This window comes from Orcinus orca, chromosome 13, assembly GCF_937001465.1.
Source record: "Orcinus orca chromosome 13, mOrcOrc1.1, whole genome shotgun sequence".
NCBI classification, from domain to species: domain Eukaryota; kingdom Metazoa; phylum Chordata; class Mammalia; order Artiodactyla; family Delphinidae; genus Orcinus; species Orcinus orca.
In genome coordinates this window covers 40,013,626-40,035,321 of record NC_064571.1, presented here as the reverse complement: position 1 = coordinate 40,035,321, position 21,696 = coordinate 40,013,626, and the positions used below count along the sequence as shown (strand labels likewise).

The 21,696-nt window shown below is 35.4% G+C and overlaps 1 protein-coding gene across 3 annotated transcripts in view; it reads right to left on the bottom strand.

Moving 5' to 3' along the window:
• XPO1 (exportin 1) overlaps positions 1-21,696 on the bottom strand; it is a 44,113-nt gene that overhangs the window by 15,822 nt on the left and 6,595 nt on the right. Inside the window, exons 1-5 of one of the 3 annotated variants that reach the window (XM_033407225.2) lie at positions 19,654-19,781; positions 18,509-18,610; positions 14,903-14,975; positions 1,375-1,436; positions 1,103-1,147 (exon numbers count right to left, since the gene is read on the bottom strand). In XM_033407225.2, the coding sequence (XP_033263116.1) occupies positions 1,103-1,147; positions 1,375-1,436; positions 14,903-14,975; positions 18,509-18,604 (276 nt within the window). In that variant the 5' untranslated portion in view covers positions 18,605-18,610; positions 19,654-19,781. Of the gene's footprint in view, positions 1-1,102; positions 1,148-1,374; positions 1,437-14,902; positions 14,976-17,323; positions 17,388-18,508; positions 18,611-19,653; positions 19,782-21,696 lie in introns of those variants that run through there. The other 2 variants (XM_033407226.2, XM_004280651.4) reach the window with 2 other exon arrangements.

Below are 21,696 nucleotides of genomic sequence, written 5' to 3'. Positions count from 1 at the left end.
TAATTGCTTCACAATACTGTGTTAGTTTCTGTTGTACAGCAAAGTGAATCGGCCATATGTATACATATGTCCCCATATCCCCTCCCTCTTTAGCCTCCCAATCCCACCCCCTCTAGGTCACTGCAAACCACCGAGCCAATCTCCCTATGCTATGCTGCTGCTTCCCACTAGCTAACTATTTTACATTCGGTAGTGTATATATGTCGATGCTACTCTCACTTCGCCCCAGCTTCCCCCTCCCACCCTGTGCCAAGTCCATTCCCTATGTCTACATCTTTATTCCTGCCCTACAACTAGGTTCATCAGTACCACTTTTTTTTTTAAAGATTCCATATATATTCATTAGCATACAGTATTTGTCTTTCTCTTTCTGACTTAAGTATGACAGACTCTAGGTCCGGCTGGACTCACTGCAAATAACTGAATTTCGTTTCTTTTTATGGCTGAGTAATATTCCATTGTATATATGTGCCACATCTTCTTTATCCATTCATCTGTTGATGGACATTTAGGTTGGTTCCATGTCCTGGCTATTGTAAATAGTGCTGCAATGAACATTGTGGTACATGTATCTTTTTGAGTAATGGTTTTCTCTGGGTATATGCCCAGTAGTGGGATTGCTGGGTCATATGGTAGTTCTATTTCTGGTTTTTTAAGGAACCTCCATACCGTTTTCTATAGTGGTTGTAACAATTTACATTCCCACCAACAGTGCAGGAGGGTTCCCTTTTCACCACACCCTTTCCAGCATGTATTGTTTCTAGATTTTTTGATAATGGCCATTCTGACCAGTGTGAGGTGATACCTCATTGTAGTTTACATTTGCATTAGATGAGATTTTTTAATGAGTTCAATCCATATTGGAGCCAAAGAAGTGAAGGTTTTACAGTACCATATCTGATGTTTCCTACCACAGCATATTAACAATTTTAAATGCTAGACAGCAGGCTATTGTAATTACTGTGAAGATTACTATCACTACTCTGCAAGATGTTAGTTTAGTTATTCGATAAAAGTAGGTTAGACTATTTGTTCAACGACTCAGCCTGAAGTGAAGCACTTAATCCTTCTCAGGGAAACAGTGTGTCAACTAAAAACTTACCTGAACAAGAATCATATTTAATTTCCCGATATATACCTTTTCCTTCTAAGAAAAGAAAAAAGTTTAGATTAAATGAGGACTTAAAATAGATACATAAATAACAAATGTAGGCAACCCACACCCCCACAGAGAGAAAAAAAAAGACTGCAGATCTATTGTAAATGATTGTGCATATATGTGTCTGTATGTCTGTGACAGAAGTGGGTTTAAGTTGAAGACCCAATATTTAAATGATTTTATACTCTCACAATAATCTGCAAAAAAGCTCTTACCTCTACACAAGTTGGGTCAGATGACGTCTTGATAATGAGGCCAACAACATATTTTTTTATCCCTATTAAAAAAAAATTATTCAACACTTTCATAGCATGCTAATACATCTTCAGGAACCAAAAAAACTGGGGGTGGGGGAGGGCAGAGTAAAGTCAGATGATACACCTGAATCCCATCTCCAATTATGGCATTTTTGAAAAATGCCAATTAGTTTAGTGTACTATTCCTTTAATTTTTAGTTTTTGTTAAACTTTACAAAATATTGGTTTAACAATTAGGAACTACTGTATTCTAAGATATTCTTTAATGTTAGACAGTCAAGTATACCAAGCTGTGATTTTTAAATTAAAAACAAACCAAAACAAAAAACCCCATAAAGGACTAAGGTATTGTTCATTTAAATAAACACATTATTTTTGTGGGTTAAAACTACAAAAACCTTTAAGACATAACTTTGTGAGCACTATAAATAAGTTTATGTAAAATTTATAAATCAAGGTCAGATGTTAATCCTTTTCAGATTTATTTTAATTATAGCATTAAGCTAATCCTATAAGTAATTTTAACTTGTTTGTCCTACAATGTAGGAAAAAACAGAGTTATGGAGGAAGTTTGTTTTTGTTTTTTTTGCGATACGCGGGCCTCTCACTGTTGTGGTCTCTCCCGTTGCGGAGCACAGGCTCCGGACGCGCAGGCTCAGCGGCCATGGCTCACGGGCCCAGCTGCTCCGTGGCATGTGGGATCTTCCCGGACCGGGGCACGAACCCCTGTCCCCTGCATCGGCAGGCGGACTCTCAACCACTGCGCCACCAGGGAAGCCCAAGGAGGAAGTTTTTATTTGTAGTAGTCTTTACTTAAGGGTACCTTAATAGTATAATCTGTTCTTAACAGTTAAGACTTCATGCCTTTTATGCTTTCAACAGTTGACTTCATGCCTTTGATTTTAATTTGCATCATTCAGAATTTACTTGGCATCTACTACAGCTCCCCTCAAAATTTAAAGTAATGTGGTACACTTACATTAACATATCCAAAGGGTCTGAAACAGATTCCCTAATCCAACAAATTATTATTTCCCACTACAAAGAATAAAGACTATTCTCACATCTGTTTAATAATTTAGGTTTTGCCACCAAATGACTTATGAAGATTTTCGAATTTTCAAAGCTATCTGAACTTCAAAAATACAGATAAAGGTTTTACTAAACTGTGTGTACCAAGTCTCATCTAACAAATCTACAACACTGGACTCAATATCCACTGAGGAGGAATATGCTAAGAAATTTACCCATAAGGGGTTAGCCAGAAATTTAGTCAACTTGAAGGCAACAAAGTGCTTATTTGATTGTAAAACTACCTTAATATAGTAATCTTCATAAGCTAAAACAACCTTCAAAAAATCATTAATAAATAATTTCCTAATTGCAGAAAAATTTCATAAGTACAATAAAGCCACAAAGTAAGGATTATTCATCAACTGAAAATGTAATGTTAAGTATTAAAAATGTTCACAATATAAGAATCATTTAAAAAACCTGCCTGCCAGGTGCCAAAAACTTAACTGTTATATACAAACACATACAATCTGCTGAAAACTACGTTATTGACATTTTAAAAATTTCTACATTAGGCAAAGACCACAGTACTAATTGTTGCAGACAATATCCACCAATGAATGAATGCTAGAACAAATGGGCAACACTTTCAGGAGAAATTCATTATCTGCACACTGTCAAATTATCTTCCCAAGATATTTTTCACTTTCAAAGTGGAAAATAGTAAACCTGTAAATAGAAAACCAGTGGGCACCAACATAACTGATAAAGATTAATAATAAATGAATAATTAAACATATTGACATCATGTACCCCCGGTTTGGTGGACTGAGGACACATCACCTGTGTGGTATTCTTGCTCCAAAATATTGAACCCCAGTCTAATCATGAGAAAACAACAGACAAAACTAAATTCAAATACACTACAAAATAACTGACCAGAACTCATCAGTGTCAAAGACATATCAAGCAGAAATTAAGAACTGTCACAGATTAAGGAGACTAGAGACACAACTAAATAAATTGTAGACTAGGAAAAGGACAAGAGAGACAACTTGTGAAATTTGAATTAAGGTCCATAATTCAGTTAATAGTACTGAACCAATGTTAAATGTTTGGTTGTGATAATTTTATTATGGTTGTCTAAGTTGTTAAAAGGATAAACTAAGAGGTGTAAGTACATTCTGTACTTTTTGGGTCAATGTTTCTATTGTCTAAAATTATTTTAAAAAAACGAGGCTTTGTGGACACACAAAATAAAATCAGATCTAGATTCAATAAGGTGATTAAAACAAAGAAACAAACCGACTAGGGGAACAAGTTTTATTTTAAAATGAGTGCTAAATCATACCATTTAGTTAGGTTAACCCACACAACAATCTCATGTCCTTAATATCCACTAGATCAAATCAAAACAATTCTGGCGCTTCCCTGGTGGTGCAGTGGTTGGGAATCCGCCTGCCAATGCAGGGGACACGGGTTTGATCCCTGATCCTGGAAGATCCCACATGCTGTGGAGCAACTAAGCCTGAGCTCTAGAGCCTGCGAGCCACAACCACTGAAGCCCGCGTGCCTAGAGCCCATGCTCCGCAGCAAGAGAAGCCACCACAATGAGAAGCCCGCGCACCGCAACGAAGAGTAGCCCCCGCTCACCGCAGCTAGAGAAAGCCCGTGTGCAGCAATGAAGACCCAACACAGCCAAAAAAAAAAAAAGTGAACATTTTGGGCTTCCCTGGTGGCGCAGTGGTTGAGAGTCCACCTGCCAATGCAGGGGACACAGGTTCATGCCCTGGTCCGAGAAGATCCCACATGCCACGGAGCGGCTGGGCCCGTGAGCCATGGCTGCTAAGCCTGCGTGTCTGGAGCCTGTGCTCCGCGACGGCAGGGGCCACAACAGTGAGAGGCCCGCTTACCATCAAAAAAAAAAAAAAAAAAAAAAAACACACAAAAAAAGCAATTCTGATATTGTTGACCCTCCTGTTCTTTACAGATGAATTACTGTCATTAAGACCCCTAAAAAGTTAAGGAACCAAGGGGGGGAAAGTGGCCGGGGGTGGGATGAATTGGGAGATTGGGATTGACATATGTATAAAATAGATAACATTAATAAGAACCTGATGTATAAAAAAATAGAATAAAATTCAAAAAAATTAAGGAAAAGGGCCATTATAAACAAATAAAAAAGCACCCCTCTGAAACCTCTAATATAGGCAAAAACGTGGTTTAAACAAAACCAAAAATACAGCCTACTCTCTTAGATTAAATGACTGACAATACCAAATAAGACATTCAGTAGTTTTCTTCTAAATCTGTCATAAGGAACAAGAGTAGAACTACAATTCCTGCCTCTGGTTGAAACATGTATGAGTTTTGAGGCTTTTCTCAGCCTCGGAGAATAAGAAAACAGGATCAAACTGATCCTTCACTCTTCTGTTATAAATTAAATCAATTAAATACCTTCTCCCCCTTTTTTTAGAGGCTTCTGAAATTCACCCGTAGATGGAGTGAAGAGTAAAAGATGAAAGCAGGAAAAATGTGAAATAAGTAATTTAAAAAACCCAAAAAACTACAAGGATCTCAGAGACAATAAAGTCTCTGAGACTTTAAAAAGACTTTAAAGTCTCTTAATTTAACGTCACTCTATAATGATCAGTACTTCCATCCATCCAAAGCATTGAAACTATACGTAAACAACACCTTTTTGATCAAGTACTGCTGCATACAACTGTCTGCTTAGAATCTCCTACTGCTATGTAGCTTATCTGATTAAGTACCATAACTCCTTTCCCCAAATTCCTTCCCATGGTTTACCCAGAATTAAAAAAATAAAAGCAGTTCAATTAAGAAAAAGTTTACAATTGTAAACTGAACCTATATAAAGAAATGGTGGGAGTTCCCTGGTGGCCTAGTGGTTAGGATTCTGGGCTTTCATTGCATGGCGTGGGTTCAATCCCTGGTTGGGGAACTAAGATTCCACAAGTCACACGGCACGGCCAAAAAAAAAAAAAGGTGTCACACGTACCAAGGGAGAAAAGTCAAATGTTTACAAGTAGCAGAGAAAGCTCAGCTTCTGAGATTTAACAGAAAATACTTCAATCCCAGTGTCTATTTATTCTTTGTGCCAAAAGAATTAGTAGTCTGCCAGTTGCAAAAGTGACATTTATGTAAAACAAATTTCTTAAAACAAGAACTACCTTTACAAGATTTCATATCCAATAAAAACCATACTAATCAGAAATTATCTGTTTCCAATTAGTCAGAAAGTGTATGTGAAGAGACTAGGATATTCCTTCCAGCAGCCTTCTAAGCTCTTCCTTGGGAATAAGGAAAACTTGAAATATATATATATTAAAAATACAAACTGAAGAACATTTCACTGAAGAGTTCTCATACATAGTTTGTATGCCTTTGACAAACACAATTACGCTCTTATATGGTTACTAAGTTTTTCAAAGGACTCCTACAATGATCTAGCATACTTATATCCATAGCCCCCCATCCCGTTCTTCTAAATATGAACAAAAAAATTCACTTCCAAAGTTATTGAAGTCCTTTGAATTATTTATTGAAAAGGAATACTTTTTTTTTAAAAGGACCAGTCACGTATAATTTCTTCAAAACAAGGTACACTAGTATAAAAATGCCTAACTACTCACTGGAAGGCAGCTTATGGCACATGAATGCTCCTTATCCAAGAGTTTATGCATGCATCTTTTATAATCCAACTCTATTTTCTCAAAGTCAAGAAAAATTTCTTTGACAGTCCCATTTCAAATAAAAACAAAGCAATACCAAATAGCCTACACAATCCTGTAAGTTGATAGTATCAACATTAGCTAGCTAAAAAGCTGAGATTTAAGTAACTCCCATCCTGACTTAGAAGTTATATATCATCTTGCAAGTTAGTTACACAGCAATATTAACAACCTTATCCCCCAGGAACATATTGCAAATATTAGATCTTAATGATAGGGTAAAAGAAATGCATCACAGAATTTGATTCACTAAAACCCTTTAAAATGAGAACCTACTGACTGCAACATACTGATGGTGCAAACTAAAATATGAGTTAAAAAGTTGCAGTCTCCGGGGCTTCCCTGGTGGCGCAGCGGTTGAGAATCCGCCTGCCAATGCAAGGGATACAGGTTCAATCCCTGGTCCAGGAAGATCCCACATGCCACGGAGCAACTAAGCCTGTGCGCCACAACTGCTGAGCCTGCGCTCTGGAGCCTGTGCACCTAGAGCTCGTGCTCCACACAAGAGAAGCCACCGCAATAAGAAGCCCACACACCGCAACAAAGACCCAAAGCAGCCAAAAGAAAAAAAAAAGTTGCAGACTCCTATCTCTTGCTTTCATAGTGGCTAATTTTCATACAACACAGAAAATAGAAAGCCTTGATACACTCTTACAAAAGTAAAGCTACAATCAGACAAAACTGAGTTAAATCCAGTCCCAACCATCGTGCAATACTATCAGATGAAATTCACTTTAAATATCTGTTTACTCTGTAATCACATCCTTCCATCAAAGCCATGTATAACTGAAACTTCTTTTCTTTCACATTTTAAAATATTTTACAATGTTGTGTTAGTTTCAGGTGTACAGCAAGTGATTCGGTTATATACAAATAATATACACATTCTTTTTCAGATTCTTTCCATTATACCTTATTATGAGACACTGATATTCAGTACAGCACAATATATGTGCTATACAGTAGGTCCTTGTTTACTTTGTATATATAGTAGTGTATGTTAATCTCATACTCCCAATTTATCCCTCCCTCCCCTCCTTCGGTAACCATAAACTTGTTTTCTATGTCTGAGTATTTCTGTTTTTTAAATATGTTCATTTGTATCAATCTTAAAGATTCCACATGTGATATCATGATACTTGTCCTTCTCTGACTGACTTCACTCAGTATGATAATCTGTAGGTCCATCCATGTTGCTGCAAGTGGCATTACTTCATTCTTTTTATGGCTAAGTGATGTATTTCATTCTGTGTGTGTGCATGTGTGTGTATATACACACACCCACACCCACCCTCCACATCTTCTTTATCCATTCATCTGCTGATGGGTGTTTAGGTTGCTTCTATGTCTTGGCTATTGTAAATACTGCTACTATGATCACTGGGCTTCATGTATCTTTTTGAATTAGAGTTTTCCTCTTTCCTGGATATATGCCCAGGAGTGGAATTGCTGGATCATATGGTTAACTCTATTTTTAGTTTTTTAGGAACCTTCATACTGTTCTCCATAGTGGATTACCAATTCACGTTCCCACCAATAGTGTAGGAGGGTTCCTTTTTCTCCACACCCTCTCCAGCATTTATTATTTGTAGACATTTTTGAGGATGGCCATTTTGACTGGTGTGAAGTAATACCTCATTGTAGCTTTGATTTTCATTTATCTAATAATTAGTGATACTGAGCACCTTTTCACATGCCTGTTGGCAAGAAAGAAAGGCTCTTTTCCCATGTCATACTGTTATTACAAACATCTGTCCATTTAAACCACCACCAATGATCATCAGAAAGACATCACTAAAATACAGCTCTGTCCTCTTTACTTTATTGTCCAAAGGAATCCAGAATAACGTTCCTACTCCTCACTCAATAAAATACTCATGAGAATAAACAGCAAAACAAGAAATGAATAGCTAAAAAACCCTCAAAAGCAGGGTTTCTTAACCTAGGGTTCCCATAGATAGGCTAGAATTAGACTATAACTTATTGCCTATATGTTTAGTAGTTTAAAGAGGAATGGATATTTATTCTTTACTCTTAAAAGGGTTTACGGCCTCAAACAGATACTAAACTCTAAAATATATACGGCAATTAAAATTTTAGTAAATTCATAGCATCACTATTTACAATAGACAAAATGTGGAAACAACCCACGGATGCATAAACAAAGTGGTATATACGTATAATGGAATATTAATCAGCCTTAAAAAGGAATGAAATTGTTACATACTGCAACATGGATGAACCCTGGGAACATGCTACTGAAATAAACCAGACACAAAATAGTGTATGATTATACGCATATAAGTTACCTAATACAGGCAAATTCATAGAGACAAAAAGCATAAAATAATGGTTAACAGGGCCTGGGGAGAGAGTGTAATGGAGAGTTAATGTTTAATCGGTAGTTTCAACTGGGATGATGAAAAATTTCTGGAGATGAATAGTAATGATGGTTGCACAATACTATGTATTTACTTACTGACAATAAACTATACACTTAAAATGGTAAATATTATGTATATTTAATCACAACAGAGCAAGTTTTTATTTTATTAAAAATTCAACAATTTTTCCTATAACAAAAGAACAATCATAATAAAATCCACACCCCTTTAATAAAATCTATAGGTGGTTCCTGTCTCCTGCATGGATGTAAGGTAAGGATTAGGAATTGTTACGTCTCAAGTAAAGACCTCTTATGGAAGTTCCACAGAACTAGGAAACTTTGGGGGGATCAAATGGTTACCTTAACTTCAAGTGGTGGGAAAATACTTTGTCAATTATGTATGATGCTGAAATGCAAAAGAACATCTTGAAAAATACTGCCTTGTTTTATTAGATAAAATGTAAATTTAATCATTATCTTTGCTTTATTATCCCATCATGTTATAAAACTGGCAAAAATACACGAATAGGAGTGCCTGTCACATCTGCCATTAGACTGATATTTCAAACATTACATTCTATGAGGGGAAAAAAGGAGTTTCTCATGGATTTGCTTCAGAGCCAAGGGCTTAAAGAGCCCCAACACTTAAATTTTCTTTTCAAAATGACCAACAAACAACTTTCTCTGTTCAACAGGGAGTATAACACTATCAACTTAAAATAAGTAAACATACACACAGAGATGTTAAGGATGCTCAACAGCAGAAGTCACAGTGAGAAGCAATTATATATGTACCATAGTGGCTATAATTAAAAACACTGACAATATCAAGCTTTGGTGAGGATGGGAAGCATACTGCTACTGAGAATGTAAAGTGATACAACCATTTTGGAAAACAGTTGGGCAGCCAGCTAAAAACATAAACCTACCATATGATCTATCCATTCTACACCTAGCTAATCAAATGAGTGACAGAAAGCAGATCGGGGGCTGGGGAGGTAAAGGAGAGGGCAATCACAAAGAAGAAGGTCTTGATTACAGTGGTGTTTTCACGGGTATATGCATGAGTCAAAACATATCAAATTGTACACTTTAACATGGTCTATTGTATATGTTAAATATACCTTAACAAAACTTAAAAAAGCAGTTTTTAAAAGCCAGTATTGCTTAAAGGCAACAAGTTAAACATGTGATATTCAGTACAATGAGAGACTTTAAGCATGCGAGTGAACTGACTTAGTTCTGTATTTTAAAGTAGCATGCTAAATCCTTTGTTGTGAATATATTACAAGGGACACACATAAATGGTTGTTAAGGAGCCCAGTTAGGATGCTATTGCAGAAATCGCAAGGTAACCTGAGACTAGTATATGATTACTTGGTGAAATGGAGAGAAGTGGGAGAATTTTCATGGAAAAAGGCTGGCAACATACACATTGTGTTTATCCATAGTCAGCACCTAGATATGCAGAGGGCTTTACACACATTACCTCTTATATCACATCCCAATAACCATGCAACAAGACAATCAAGATAGTATGGCTTTATCACTTTGAACTTCTTCTTCATAAATTCACCACTCCCCTTTTCAATATCAGCAAGTTTGTATATATTTCATGAAATGTAATGATCTGTAAGCCATATGCCTTAACAGATTAAAACATAATCCTTTGGTTTAATTTAAAATAATAGAGATTCCTTAACAAAGATTTTTTTCACGAGAGACAAAGGAGGCCTCCCCCCACTTCTTTATGGTTTGAACCTTCTAAACCAAGCACCAAAATTATTTTTAAAAAGGAACGAAGGTTATAATGAAAGCTGATGTGTATTGCAGACAAGAAAGAAGAACCAACACCACTGACAGTCCTAGTGTACCTTCGCTTCAATGACTAGTAACCATTCCCTATTTGGAAATTATTCCACTTTACGTATTAAAATTTCTTCTTTTTCTTGAGTCAAAAATATTGTCTTAAATAAAACCAAACAAATGGAACCTAATTAAACTTCAAAGCTTTTACACAGCAAAGGAAACCATAAACAAAACAAAAAGACAACCTACAGAATGGGAGAAAATACTTGCCGAATGATGCTACTGACAAGGGATCAACCTCCAAAATATACAAACAGCTCACACAGCTTAAAAACAAAACGAAACGAAAAAACCCCAAACAACGCAATCAAAAAATGGGCATAAGACCTAAAATGACATTTTCTCCAAAGAAGACATACAGATGGCCAAAAGGCACATGAAAAGACACTCAACATCGCTAATTATTACAGAAAAGAAAATCAAAACTACAATAAGGTATCACCTCACACCAGCTAGAATAGCCACCATCAAAAAGTCTACAAATAATAAATTCTGGAGAGCGTGTAGAGAAAAAGCAACCCTCCTGCACTGTTGGTAGGAATGTAAATATGTACAGCCACTATGGAGAACAGTATGGAGGTTGCTTAAAAACTATGGAAGCAACCTAAATGTCCATCGACAGAAGACTGGATAAAGATGTCACACACACAAATATTACTCAGGCATAAAAAAGAATGAAACACTGCCATTTGCAGCAACATGAATGGACCTAGGGATTATCATACTAAGTAAAGCAGACAAAGATGAGTATCATATGATATTGCTTATATGTGTAATCTTTAAAAATGATACAAATGAACTTATTTACAAAACAGAAATACAGTCACAGACAGAAAAAAACCTTATGGTTACCAAAGGGGAAAGGGGATTGGGGGAGGGATAAATTAGGAGTTTGGGATTAAAATATACACACTACTATATACAAAATAAACAACAAAGACCTACTGTATAGCACAGAAACTACACTCAATATCTTAAAATGAAAAATTGTCTTGACTTACTTAAAAATGTAAAAGCAAAAATACTGGGAAAGTCATTAGGGTCTTAAATAGATGAATGAATCCCAAATAGGGAGTGGTGCTAGTCACTGAAGTACTTCAATAATAAGTAATTCATTAATTGAATAATTATATACTGAACACCTACATACCAAGCAGTAAGAATGCAATAAAGACATTCTCTGATCCCTGATACCATTAAGCTTATTTTTGGGAGGGTAAGATAAAGAGTGAGAAAAACAGTGATAGCTAAGTGGGATAAAGGTTATAGTGGGTGGGGATGGGGGTGACCAAAAAAACCATTTTCCTGACCTAAAGCAAAATGATAAAAATCAGAGCAATGTAGTTAACTTTGTATTACATAAATCTAAATTCATTAAAATGATTATGAAGGTTATATCTCCCTTCCTCTATTTTTATTAAAATATCTTTTAATTAAATGTTTTTTAACATGTCCTTACTCGGCTATTATCTGTCTTTTGCTCATTAAAATTTTACTCATTTGTGATCCACTGGTACAGGACACACTAAGGGAACACAGAGCAAGAGACATCTAACTTACTCCAGAACTGTCAGGTATTTTCCTGGCAAACTGTTTTAGATAATGCCCTAAATTGAAAATGCCATTCCACTAAACGAACATGTGAAAATTAACGTACGCTTATGGACAAGAACCTGAAAGCTGATAAAATATATGCTGGATTGGAAAAAATGTACAAAACTTATCTTGGGGGCTTCCCTGGTGGTGCAGCCTCGGTCCGAGAAGATCCCACATGCCGTGGAGTGGCTAGGCCCGTGAGCCATGGCCGCTGAGCCTGCGAGCGTCCCAACGGCAAGTGAGAGGCCCGCAAACCCAAAACAAACAAACAAACAAACAAACAAAACTTATCTTGGCTTGCTGTTTGATAGGTTTGATAACCAAACCTATCATTCCTTTAAAATACATCAAGCATTGCCATTTTCATGAATGAGCTTGTCCAAAGGGGCCAACCTGATTTTTCCCCTCTTTTACCATGTGTTAGCACTTATTACATATACGCCTAATTTAATGATATTTTTTAAAAAATGATATCATTTTTAACATGTTTTATCTTCCTACCTGTAATACTCTGACGTAGGGAATATATTTGTATAGTCTTAATACCTAATGGTACTAAAATGGACAAAGACTAGCTAAAGTGGAGACAACAGCTTAAAAGATATGACAATTATAAACAAAAGGAATGTACAATATTTTGGGGGTTATACTAATTTATTTCCAATATCGAAGTTACTTAAGATGAAGGAAAATTCACATTCAGAAATTTAGTATACTTCGCGAGATACAAAATTTTAGGATTGTAAAAGCCTCCTAAGATTGACAAAGTTGGAAAGAATTATAAATGTAGTGAATAAATTTATTTCCCAATGCTTTATAAATGAGATCAATTACCTTAAAAACACACATCATTAAATGCATCATGCAAAGTTGCTGCTGTATATCTAAAGTTAGACAGAGTTCACTAACATTCTCTGGGAGCCATTTTACACGCTCTTCTAATATTGAGCCTCTGAAAGACCCTAAAAATTACATCACACTTTCCCCATGTAATGACTTCACTGACAGTGAAAACCATACATGTGGTGATAGGAACGTCACGTACTTTTAAAGAAGTCTACATCCCACTCAATCTTATCACTAGTGTTAAGGGGAAAAGCAAGGGGAAAGGTGATTCTAATTGATGTTTTTTATAAGTACTGCTTGCAGAGAAATGAAGTATCTCACTAATACAGAATAGGAACACATGAATAAAATAGAATTCTCTTGACTCAGGAAGAATAATCACCACCCCACCTCTACCAGTTTTTGCCAAACAAGATGGTAAGACTTTCAAAATTAAAATTATATACATATTCCAGGGCATATATTAAATATACATATGCCCTGGAATATGTATATATTTTGATACTTACATAGAAATATATGGAAGCTTTTGACTTTATGATAAAAACCAAAAGATGTCACTCCCATTCATGCAGAAAGCAAAAACTGTCAAGTCCTCAGGGAGAACTTTTAGCCTCTAATTTTTTCAGTAACAAATACAACCATGACTGATAAGCTAGTATAATTTTAAATTATTTAATTTTATACCTGGAAAATAATTTGGGAGGATCATCTAGCACAATCCTTATATAATAAGAAGCAGAGGTCTATGTGTTTAGAAATTAAAGAGGAACTTATTACAGTAAAATGGCACTGAAGTAAAATATTACACACTTTTTTGTTGGTATGGTAAGCCATACCCAAAGTTAAATTTGAGGCTCAAACCACAAGTATAAAACAACAGTAGTAAAGGAACCAGGACCGCACCTAAGGTCCCTAAAAGCAGTGATGAAGTACAAAAGATCTATTTGGGCCTGAGTCAAACTGTACTTACTAATTTCTGAGAAAGTCACAGAATGTGATCTAAAATGGTTTCAAACCAAAATAAAAACATTTAAAGAAAGAGGAACCTCTTTGGGGGGGCACTATTTCCTCCCATACTATCATTCTTAATTCAGTTTATGGTGTATTACGGATACTGCCGTTAAAAATTGTCCCAGTGACCTCTAAAAGTGCTAGAAAGATGTCAAGATTTAAGTCAGACTGAGTAAATCCAGGTCGCTATTCCACCATAAAGATGACATGAGAAAGCAGGTAAAGACAAATCTTAAAGAGCAACAAAGAAAGGGAACATAATTTAATAGGAAAAAATGCCACCAAAAGTAGTATAACCCCATTTTAAAATCCAGACTTCTCTCTTTATTTTTCAGAGATTAAACAAGTAACAAAGTAGATAATAAGGCAGTATGTGAAAACTGGAAGGAACTGCATTAAAGAATTCCAAGAGACTAACTTTGCCCCATGTTTCTTAAACCATGACTACTTTTACTGAGGTAGTGACAAAGGAAAAAGTAAAAATATTAATACCAGGCATCACCACATCTTCATTTTTTGATCTTTCCTTATTTTAGAAGCCAACCTCTTATAAGGTATGCCCAGAATGTCAAAAGCTAAAGTCTTGATTTTTAAAACTTGTTTCTTCCTTTGCTGTTATATTTATGTTATTCCTTGTATTACAGTACTCATTACTTGCTACTGTGTGATGAATTTAAAACAATACATAAGAGCGCATATTCAAATTTCATTCATTTCAAACATGGTCTAGATTAACTATATAAGTTGATACAAATTTTTCACCACAATATTTACTGTAGAAAGTTTCACCAGTCTGGTTTCTGCTTTCCCCCAAAAATAACCTATTCTTCCCCTGACCCCAAATATAAACAGAACCTGCCTTGCAACATGATGAAAGCAGTAATCCATTAGAGCATAATAAACTACTAAAGATTCAACACATTCCTCCTGTCCAATACTCAACTATAATAAAAATGCCAGGAATAATAAAATTCTGAATCTACAATTCTTTAAAACACTTTCCTACCTTCACATTGGTTCCTTGGAAGAATCTTCCACCTTGTTTTTATCACATTTTCCAAAATTTGTAGTCCATAATACTGAAAATTGGAGAATAGAAGCATGTGAATATATTGCTGTAAGACTGGCAATTTCCAGGATTCACAAATGGACAGACATTCACACATTTACATCTAAATTTTCAAAAACATTATGCTACCAAGTTTAATTACATATATTAAACAAGGATCTATTTGCCCATATACTGAGTTTTCATGCATTTTCCTCACTTTATTGTTTACTACTCTATTTAACGTCCTGCTGTTTATACATGCTCACACCAGGAGGAAGAACCAAATAAAAAGCCCTTAGCAGCCAAATGGGCTTAGTCTGTAGAAGGAAAAGTAGCAGCCAGATACGAATTCACAGCATAAATGACTGCTTATAGGCTCACGTACTTTAACACGACCAGGCTCCTAAGAATTTAGCAGCTTGGATGCTCTCAAGCTTCCTACCATCTTCTAGGAGTTGTAAGCTCTTGGCCAAGTATTAAAGTATTGTCACAGATACTTTCTACAGAAAGTGTTTACAAACATCACTGGTGTGTTACTTAAGGAGCAGCAAGACAGCCCACGGGTTTAATTTTAAATTTTAACCCCACCCTTAGAGTTGCTATTTCTACTAATTTAAAGATAAACTTTTGTGCACAGTCAAAATAATACACAAATGAATGTTGCAATCTGTATCTACCTTTCAGGTATTCCTTCCAACTATAAAAATGATAACTAAAAATGTAAGAACGTTAATAAATACAAATACCACTTTCAAGCCATTTTGTCCCTCCTGTTGATTACTCACTCTAAATAGTCAACAATATTTATAACAATTTACAAGACTACAGGAGTTACTACCCAAAATCATTACCATGACCAATTAGTGTGGATAGACAGGAGGAAGAAAAGGGTCAAAACTGTTGTGGTATGCTTCAACTGGTTGAATTAGGGAAGAATCAGCCATAATACCTGAAAGGTAAACTCATTCATATATAGACATTTAACCTCAGATTGCAAGTTTTGGCTGAGAATAAGAGTTCATCTTTAAAATGGTTAGTCATCACACAATAAAATAGGAGCATTAGTATTTCAACCAAAGGGATCATGTGAATGCACACTTTATCCAAAGCACAATATAGACTGTCCCAAACTACATTGTGCTCAAACAGTGTTTTTGCTGTTTTCTTTCATTTTTAACATTTCATACTTTTTAGGAAAAATTTGCCATTTCAACCCAAATCCTACATTTGCAGAACATTCCTTAAAAAGACTTCAAAAATAAAAACAAGGCCAAAGCAAAATTCTGAAATTACAAATTATAAATTTGATGCCATGCCAAAAAAGTTTCATAATCAGCAGTAAATGGTGAAGCTTTCTTTCCTGTTCATTTACCTCTCTTTATAGATCTAAGTTTCAGACAAATGTAAATAAACAAAAAAGGTAAGTTTCTCATTGACTAAAATTCTAAATTAACTTTTAAAAACATACTACCCTAAACTTGCTTTAAATTAATTCTAAAGGCATGAAATCAGAGTGTCAAAAGTTTTACTAAGTCAAAACAAATGCACTTCTTACTACATGGAATATATACCCTCTTGCTAATTCTCAACCAATTACAAAGATCTTTAAGAAACTAAGACACAAAACCTGCCATAAATACACCAGTTAAGAAGTACTAATCTTAATGATAACTTAACCATATTTAGCCAATGTATTTTCAGCCTACCCTTTTTAACTGAAGGATATCCCCCCCTTCATTGTTGCATTTATTTACTTCTGCCTTTATATCTGATACTGTTACCTGAATTACCTATTTACTAACCTCTAGTCCTTTCTCCAACTGTAAAAAAGTAGCACAAGCTTGCTGAAGATACAATTCATCTTTTCATCTTTCCGCAAACAGGTCTGAGGCAGGAAGCCCAATAAAAGCTTTTCACTACTTAGTTCAAAGGAATACATAGATCACCAACATAGTACCCTAAAACCCAATCTCTCCTAGACATTAAGACTCTACACATGATGAGAATTCACATTTCTTTGAAAAGGAGTATTTTGATTAAAAAATCTGAAGTGACAGCCAAATCTGAGGGCCAGTGATAAATAACTACTTTGGAAATATACATAAACAATCCAAATATCATTCTGAAGTATTAAGTTTCTGCTTTACACCTCAGGACTTGAGAAATCCACTGCTGAGTTATGAAGATGAGGGACAGAGAACAGCAAAGACTAAATGAAAAAAATAAATGCATGAAATGATCCCTATGGTAGAAATTTCTACTGAGCCCTTAGAAATACTTATTTTACGCATTGAATTCCCCTTTCCCCTCCCACCGCCCATGAAACAAAAACAATTGATGAACAGAATTCAGTTAAAGGGAATCAAAAGGGTAGACCTTGTGGAGGCCTGCCGTCAAAGCCTAGCTGTGTCAGTTGCACAGGAAGACACCCCTTTTCTTCCTATTACAAGCAATCAACATAATGGAACATTATGATTAATATCAGGTAGTGTTAACATCTTTAAAGAAAAAAAAATGATTGCATAAAAGCCAAATGTCATAGTGCATAAATTTAGCACCAAATCATTTGTAATTTATGTAAATGGAAGAATTCTTTACCTGTTGCTTTCTTTCTGTTCCTCTAATCATCTCATTTTTCACAAGACAAATTTGAGTTTTTAAAAATACTGTTGATAAATCAACTTAAACATTAGTAATGTCTGTCAGTATAAAAAGCAAAATTTACCAGGCAAGCAAACAGGCAAACACTGTTATGTTACTTAAGGTTAGCACTTTGAGGAAGTTCTGGACTGTATTTTTGCCCTAAAATTTATAAGATGTCAAAACTAGTTAATATTTTAAAACTGTTAATTAACACAGTCTGATTTCAGAAACAGAGGTGAACATGGCTACTTTCTGTTTTAACACAATGTATACCAAGTGGAAACCTTGTGTGTATTTAAACAGAATGCCATGCATGGTATTTTACTACTTTAAGGCAGTTTAAAGAGAAGTGTGAATCATCAAGCCTAAACAGTCAAAACACATTTTGATCAACCCTTCTGTTCAAACTTAAGAAAAAAGGACCCAAATGATAACATTTTCAATTGCAAATAAAAACTGAGTGCTGTCCCATTAAAAGCATTGGTACCATGGAGTAGGGTTTTACGCTGCCCACACAACTTGGTTTTGGAGGTGCCTAGCCTGTGTTATATTGATTACTTGCCCAAAATAATTCCTCTGATGTTATGTTTCATCTCTGAATAACATTCAGAATTTATGCTGAGATCTGTACACATATTCTAAAAAGAAAAAAAAAAAAACCAAACCAAAAAAAACCCCCAAACAACAACAAAAAAAAGCCACCTTGCATACTAGTCCCAATTTCAAAACTCCATTTATAATTCTTAGGACTATTTGCAAGAATTCATTCTATGTTTAAGGCTAAATTTTGAAATAAGTTAACATTATTAAATGATTTGAGATAACAAATCCTAATACTAAAAATGAGATACCTTCCTCAAAGTTTATGACTGGAAGAAAAGAAGAAATAATGGATTTAAAAAACCACCACTTGCTTACTTTCGTGTTCATATTCTGTGAAAATTCCAAAATTGTGTCGACTCTTGTCCATGCATCAGGATGCTCCTTTAAATGTGTCAGTACTTCTTGAGCCATTCTTTGCTAAAATAGTATACAAAAAGAATTTTAAGCTAACTTGTTCTTTCGAATGGTATTGAGCAAGGCACAAATTCTAATAGGACAGTGATTTTATCAACTTTTAGAAATACTCAAGAAACTAGTCCTTATAGAAATAAAAATGTGTCCATTATCAACTTTAATTAAGAATGGGTACAGGGCTTCCCTGGTGGCGCAGTGGTTAAGAATCCGCCTGCCAATGCAGGGGACACGGGTTCGAGCCCTGGTCGGGGAAGATCCCACATGCCGCCAAGCAGCTAAGCCTGTGCGCCACAACTACTGAGCCTGCACACCACAACTACTGAAGCCCATGTGCCTAGAGCCCGTGCTCCACAACAAGAGAAGCCACTGCAATGAGAAGCACACACACCGCAACTAGATAAAGCCTGCGCGCAGCAACGAAGACCCAATGCAGCCAAAAATAAATTAACGAAATTAAAAAATTAATTAAAAAAAAGAATGGGTATATTCTTTTTAAACAGAAAAGTGTTTTCTTCCCCTAATCTGCTTTATTTGGTATTCTCAAAACTGAACTTAAATTCAATCAATTATCTACTCCAACATAAACGGGTTCTCAGCACACAATCAACCAAAAGCAACATATAAAAATTCACATCTACTTAGATAAGTTATGTAATGGCACACTCTGGTTTATAAGAGTCACCAAGATATCTTTAACAAACTTTATCTGTGAAACTATATTTCAGGGGAGACAGATAAAAGCTAAGTCTAAGTAAGTCTACAACTCTCTAATACCTGTTGATACACATAAAACATTAAGATCCTTTTAAAGCAGTATTTTCAGTTTATTGTAAACACACCTTTGTCTCCGAAAATCCTTTAATTTCACATATTAAATCCTTGCTTATTTTGAAAATTTTCTTTTTTTGCTTTTGTATTTCTAAAATGCAAACCCAGAATATTTAAACCTATGAAACCATCAACTAGAATTAACAAATGTTAAGATTTTGCTGCACTTGTCTGTTTTTCTTTTAAACATAAGATCTAAAACTTATGGAACTTTGTACCTTTCTTCAGCGCCATTTCCTTCCTTTGTTCCTTCTTTAGAGATAATCATTTTCATGACTTTGGTGTCTTTTCCTGTCTGTATTTTCACAGCATGTGTATGAATTTCATATAGTTGTGTGGTTACTAAATTTTATATAAATAGTATATTGTAGAAATCCTTCTGCAGTTCGCTCTTCCCATTTGACATAGTTTCTTTCCCTCGGCTTCGCTGAGATATGATTGACAATTGAGAGTTTTAAAGATCTAGCCATGTTGACATTATCCAGTTTCTTCATTTTAACTGTTAGTTTTTCACACAATATGAACACTACATTTTATCAAAGGCTGATAAGTCTACTAATTTTTTTCAGGAAGCAACCGCTTAATCTTTTTCACCTTTATAGGCTGTTTTGTAGCTCAACTGGATCCTCCCTAATTAACTTTTACCTATTTCTATCACATGTTGTAACCAAAGAGTAAACTTTTATGGTTTTAAAATTTGGCAATTATCCTTCTGTTAGATCATTTACTTGATCAAGGGTTTGATTCTATGGGTTAAACAATGAAGCATCAAAAGGAGGGGAGAAAAGCATTCTTATTTAAACCATCTCTGACACAGACACCTCATAATCTTTAAGTTGGCTTTTATTCCAATTTACAAAAAAAAAAAATTTTCTCTTGTGGCTTTTTTTTTTTTTTTTTTGGTGGTACGCGGGCCTCTCACTGTTGTGGCCTCTCCCATTGCGGAGCACAGGCTCCGGACGCGCAGCCTCAGCGGCCATGGCTCATGGGCCTAGCTGCTCTGCGGCATGTGGGATCTTCCCAGACTGGGGCATGAACCCGCATCCCCTGCATCTGCAGGCAGACTCTCAACCACCGCCACCACGGAAGCCCCTCTTTTGGCTTTTATACACTGCTTATTGTTTAAAACATTGACAAATACACACCCACTAAATTAGGTAATGGTTCTGTATCCTGACAATAAGACCAGAAATACTTTGGAACTTGAAAGAAAAATAAGGTGCCTGGGTTCCACCCTAAGGGTCTGGGATTAGAGCAAGTGTGTGAAGTCTTGAAATACAACTATACATTTTTTATTTGATTTATTTAAAGGGTTGTAATTGTATCATATAATAAGCAACCAACAAAAGGTAGAAAGAATGGTGATGTGAACTATTTATGGCCAAAGCCCATTTTAGCAGTGTTTTGATTCTCTTCCTGAGAATATCTAACTGGATAGACTTGCATATAAAACAGTAACAAATATTAAGAGGATAAGGTACATCAAAGATCCATGCCTAGTAAGTTATTTGGTCAAGATACAACTTTATCAGATTTTTTGAAGTGATGAGCATTCTACACATAAATGAATAGTTCCCACACTATCACCATTCATTTCCATCTCCCCATAAATCACGTTCCTTCCTTTTCAGTCATCCTTTTTGTTGTAATTTTACTCTCTAAAGTTATTGCTAGTATTTGCGTCCTTTTTTAAATTTGTCTTAATCCCACTGTCCTTACATAATATATCCTTTTCTTCTTTTAAAAAATATATTTCTTTATTAACTTAAAACCCCAGGAGGGGTTAAAAAAGGCACAAAGGGAAACGGAGGAGAGAGAAAATCTGGCATCTCCCTGTGTTACTAACTGAATGGTGAAAGTATTTTAGTTGCTAAGCAATAGATAAAAGAGTTCAAGACACTTAACACAGTACTGGAGAAAACACCCAACTCCAACATTTTTGTTTCCCTGGCGTCCTACTTGGCTAAAAATAGAAAAATGTTTATAACAGAAGGTAGTCCTAATATTACAGTGCTAATTATTCTACTATACTACCCATCTAGGCAAAAGTTCTATCTACAGATTAAAGGCCACCCTTCTAATAATTCCTTCCTCTCCAAAGTTACGAAATCCTTTTCAAAAAAGTTAGGCTACATACAGGTGAGTTTAAAGCTTAATTAGCATAATTTCTACTTGCTATTTTAAGTACATATTTTATGACAGACCAAAGCCAAACAAAAACTCCCCACCAAACCATATTTTAAAACAATGAGTTTGGGCTT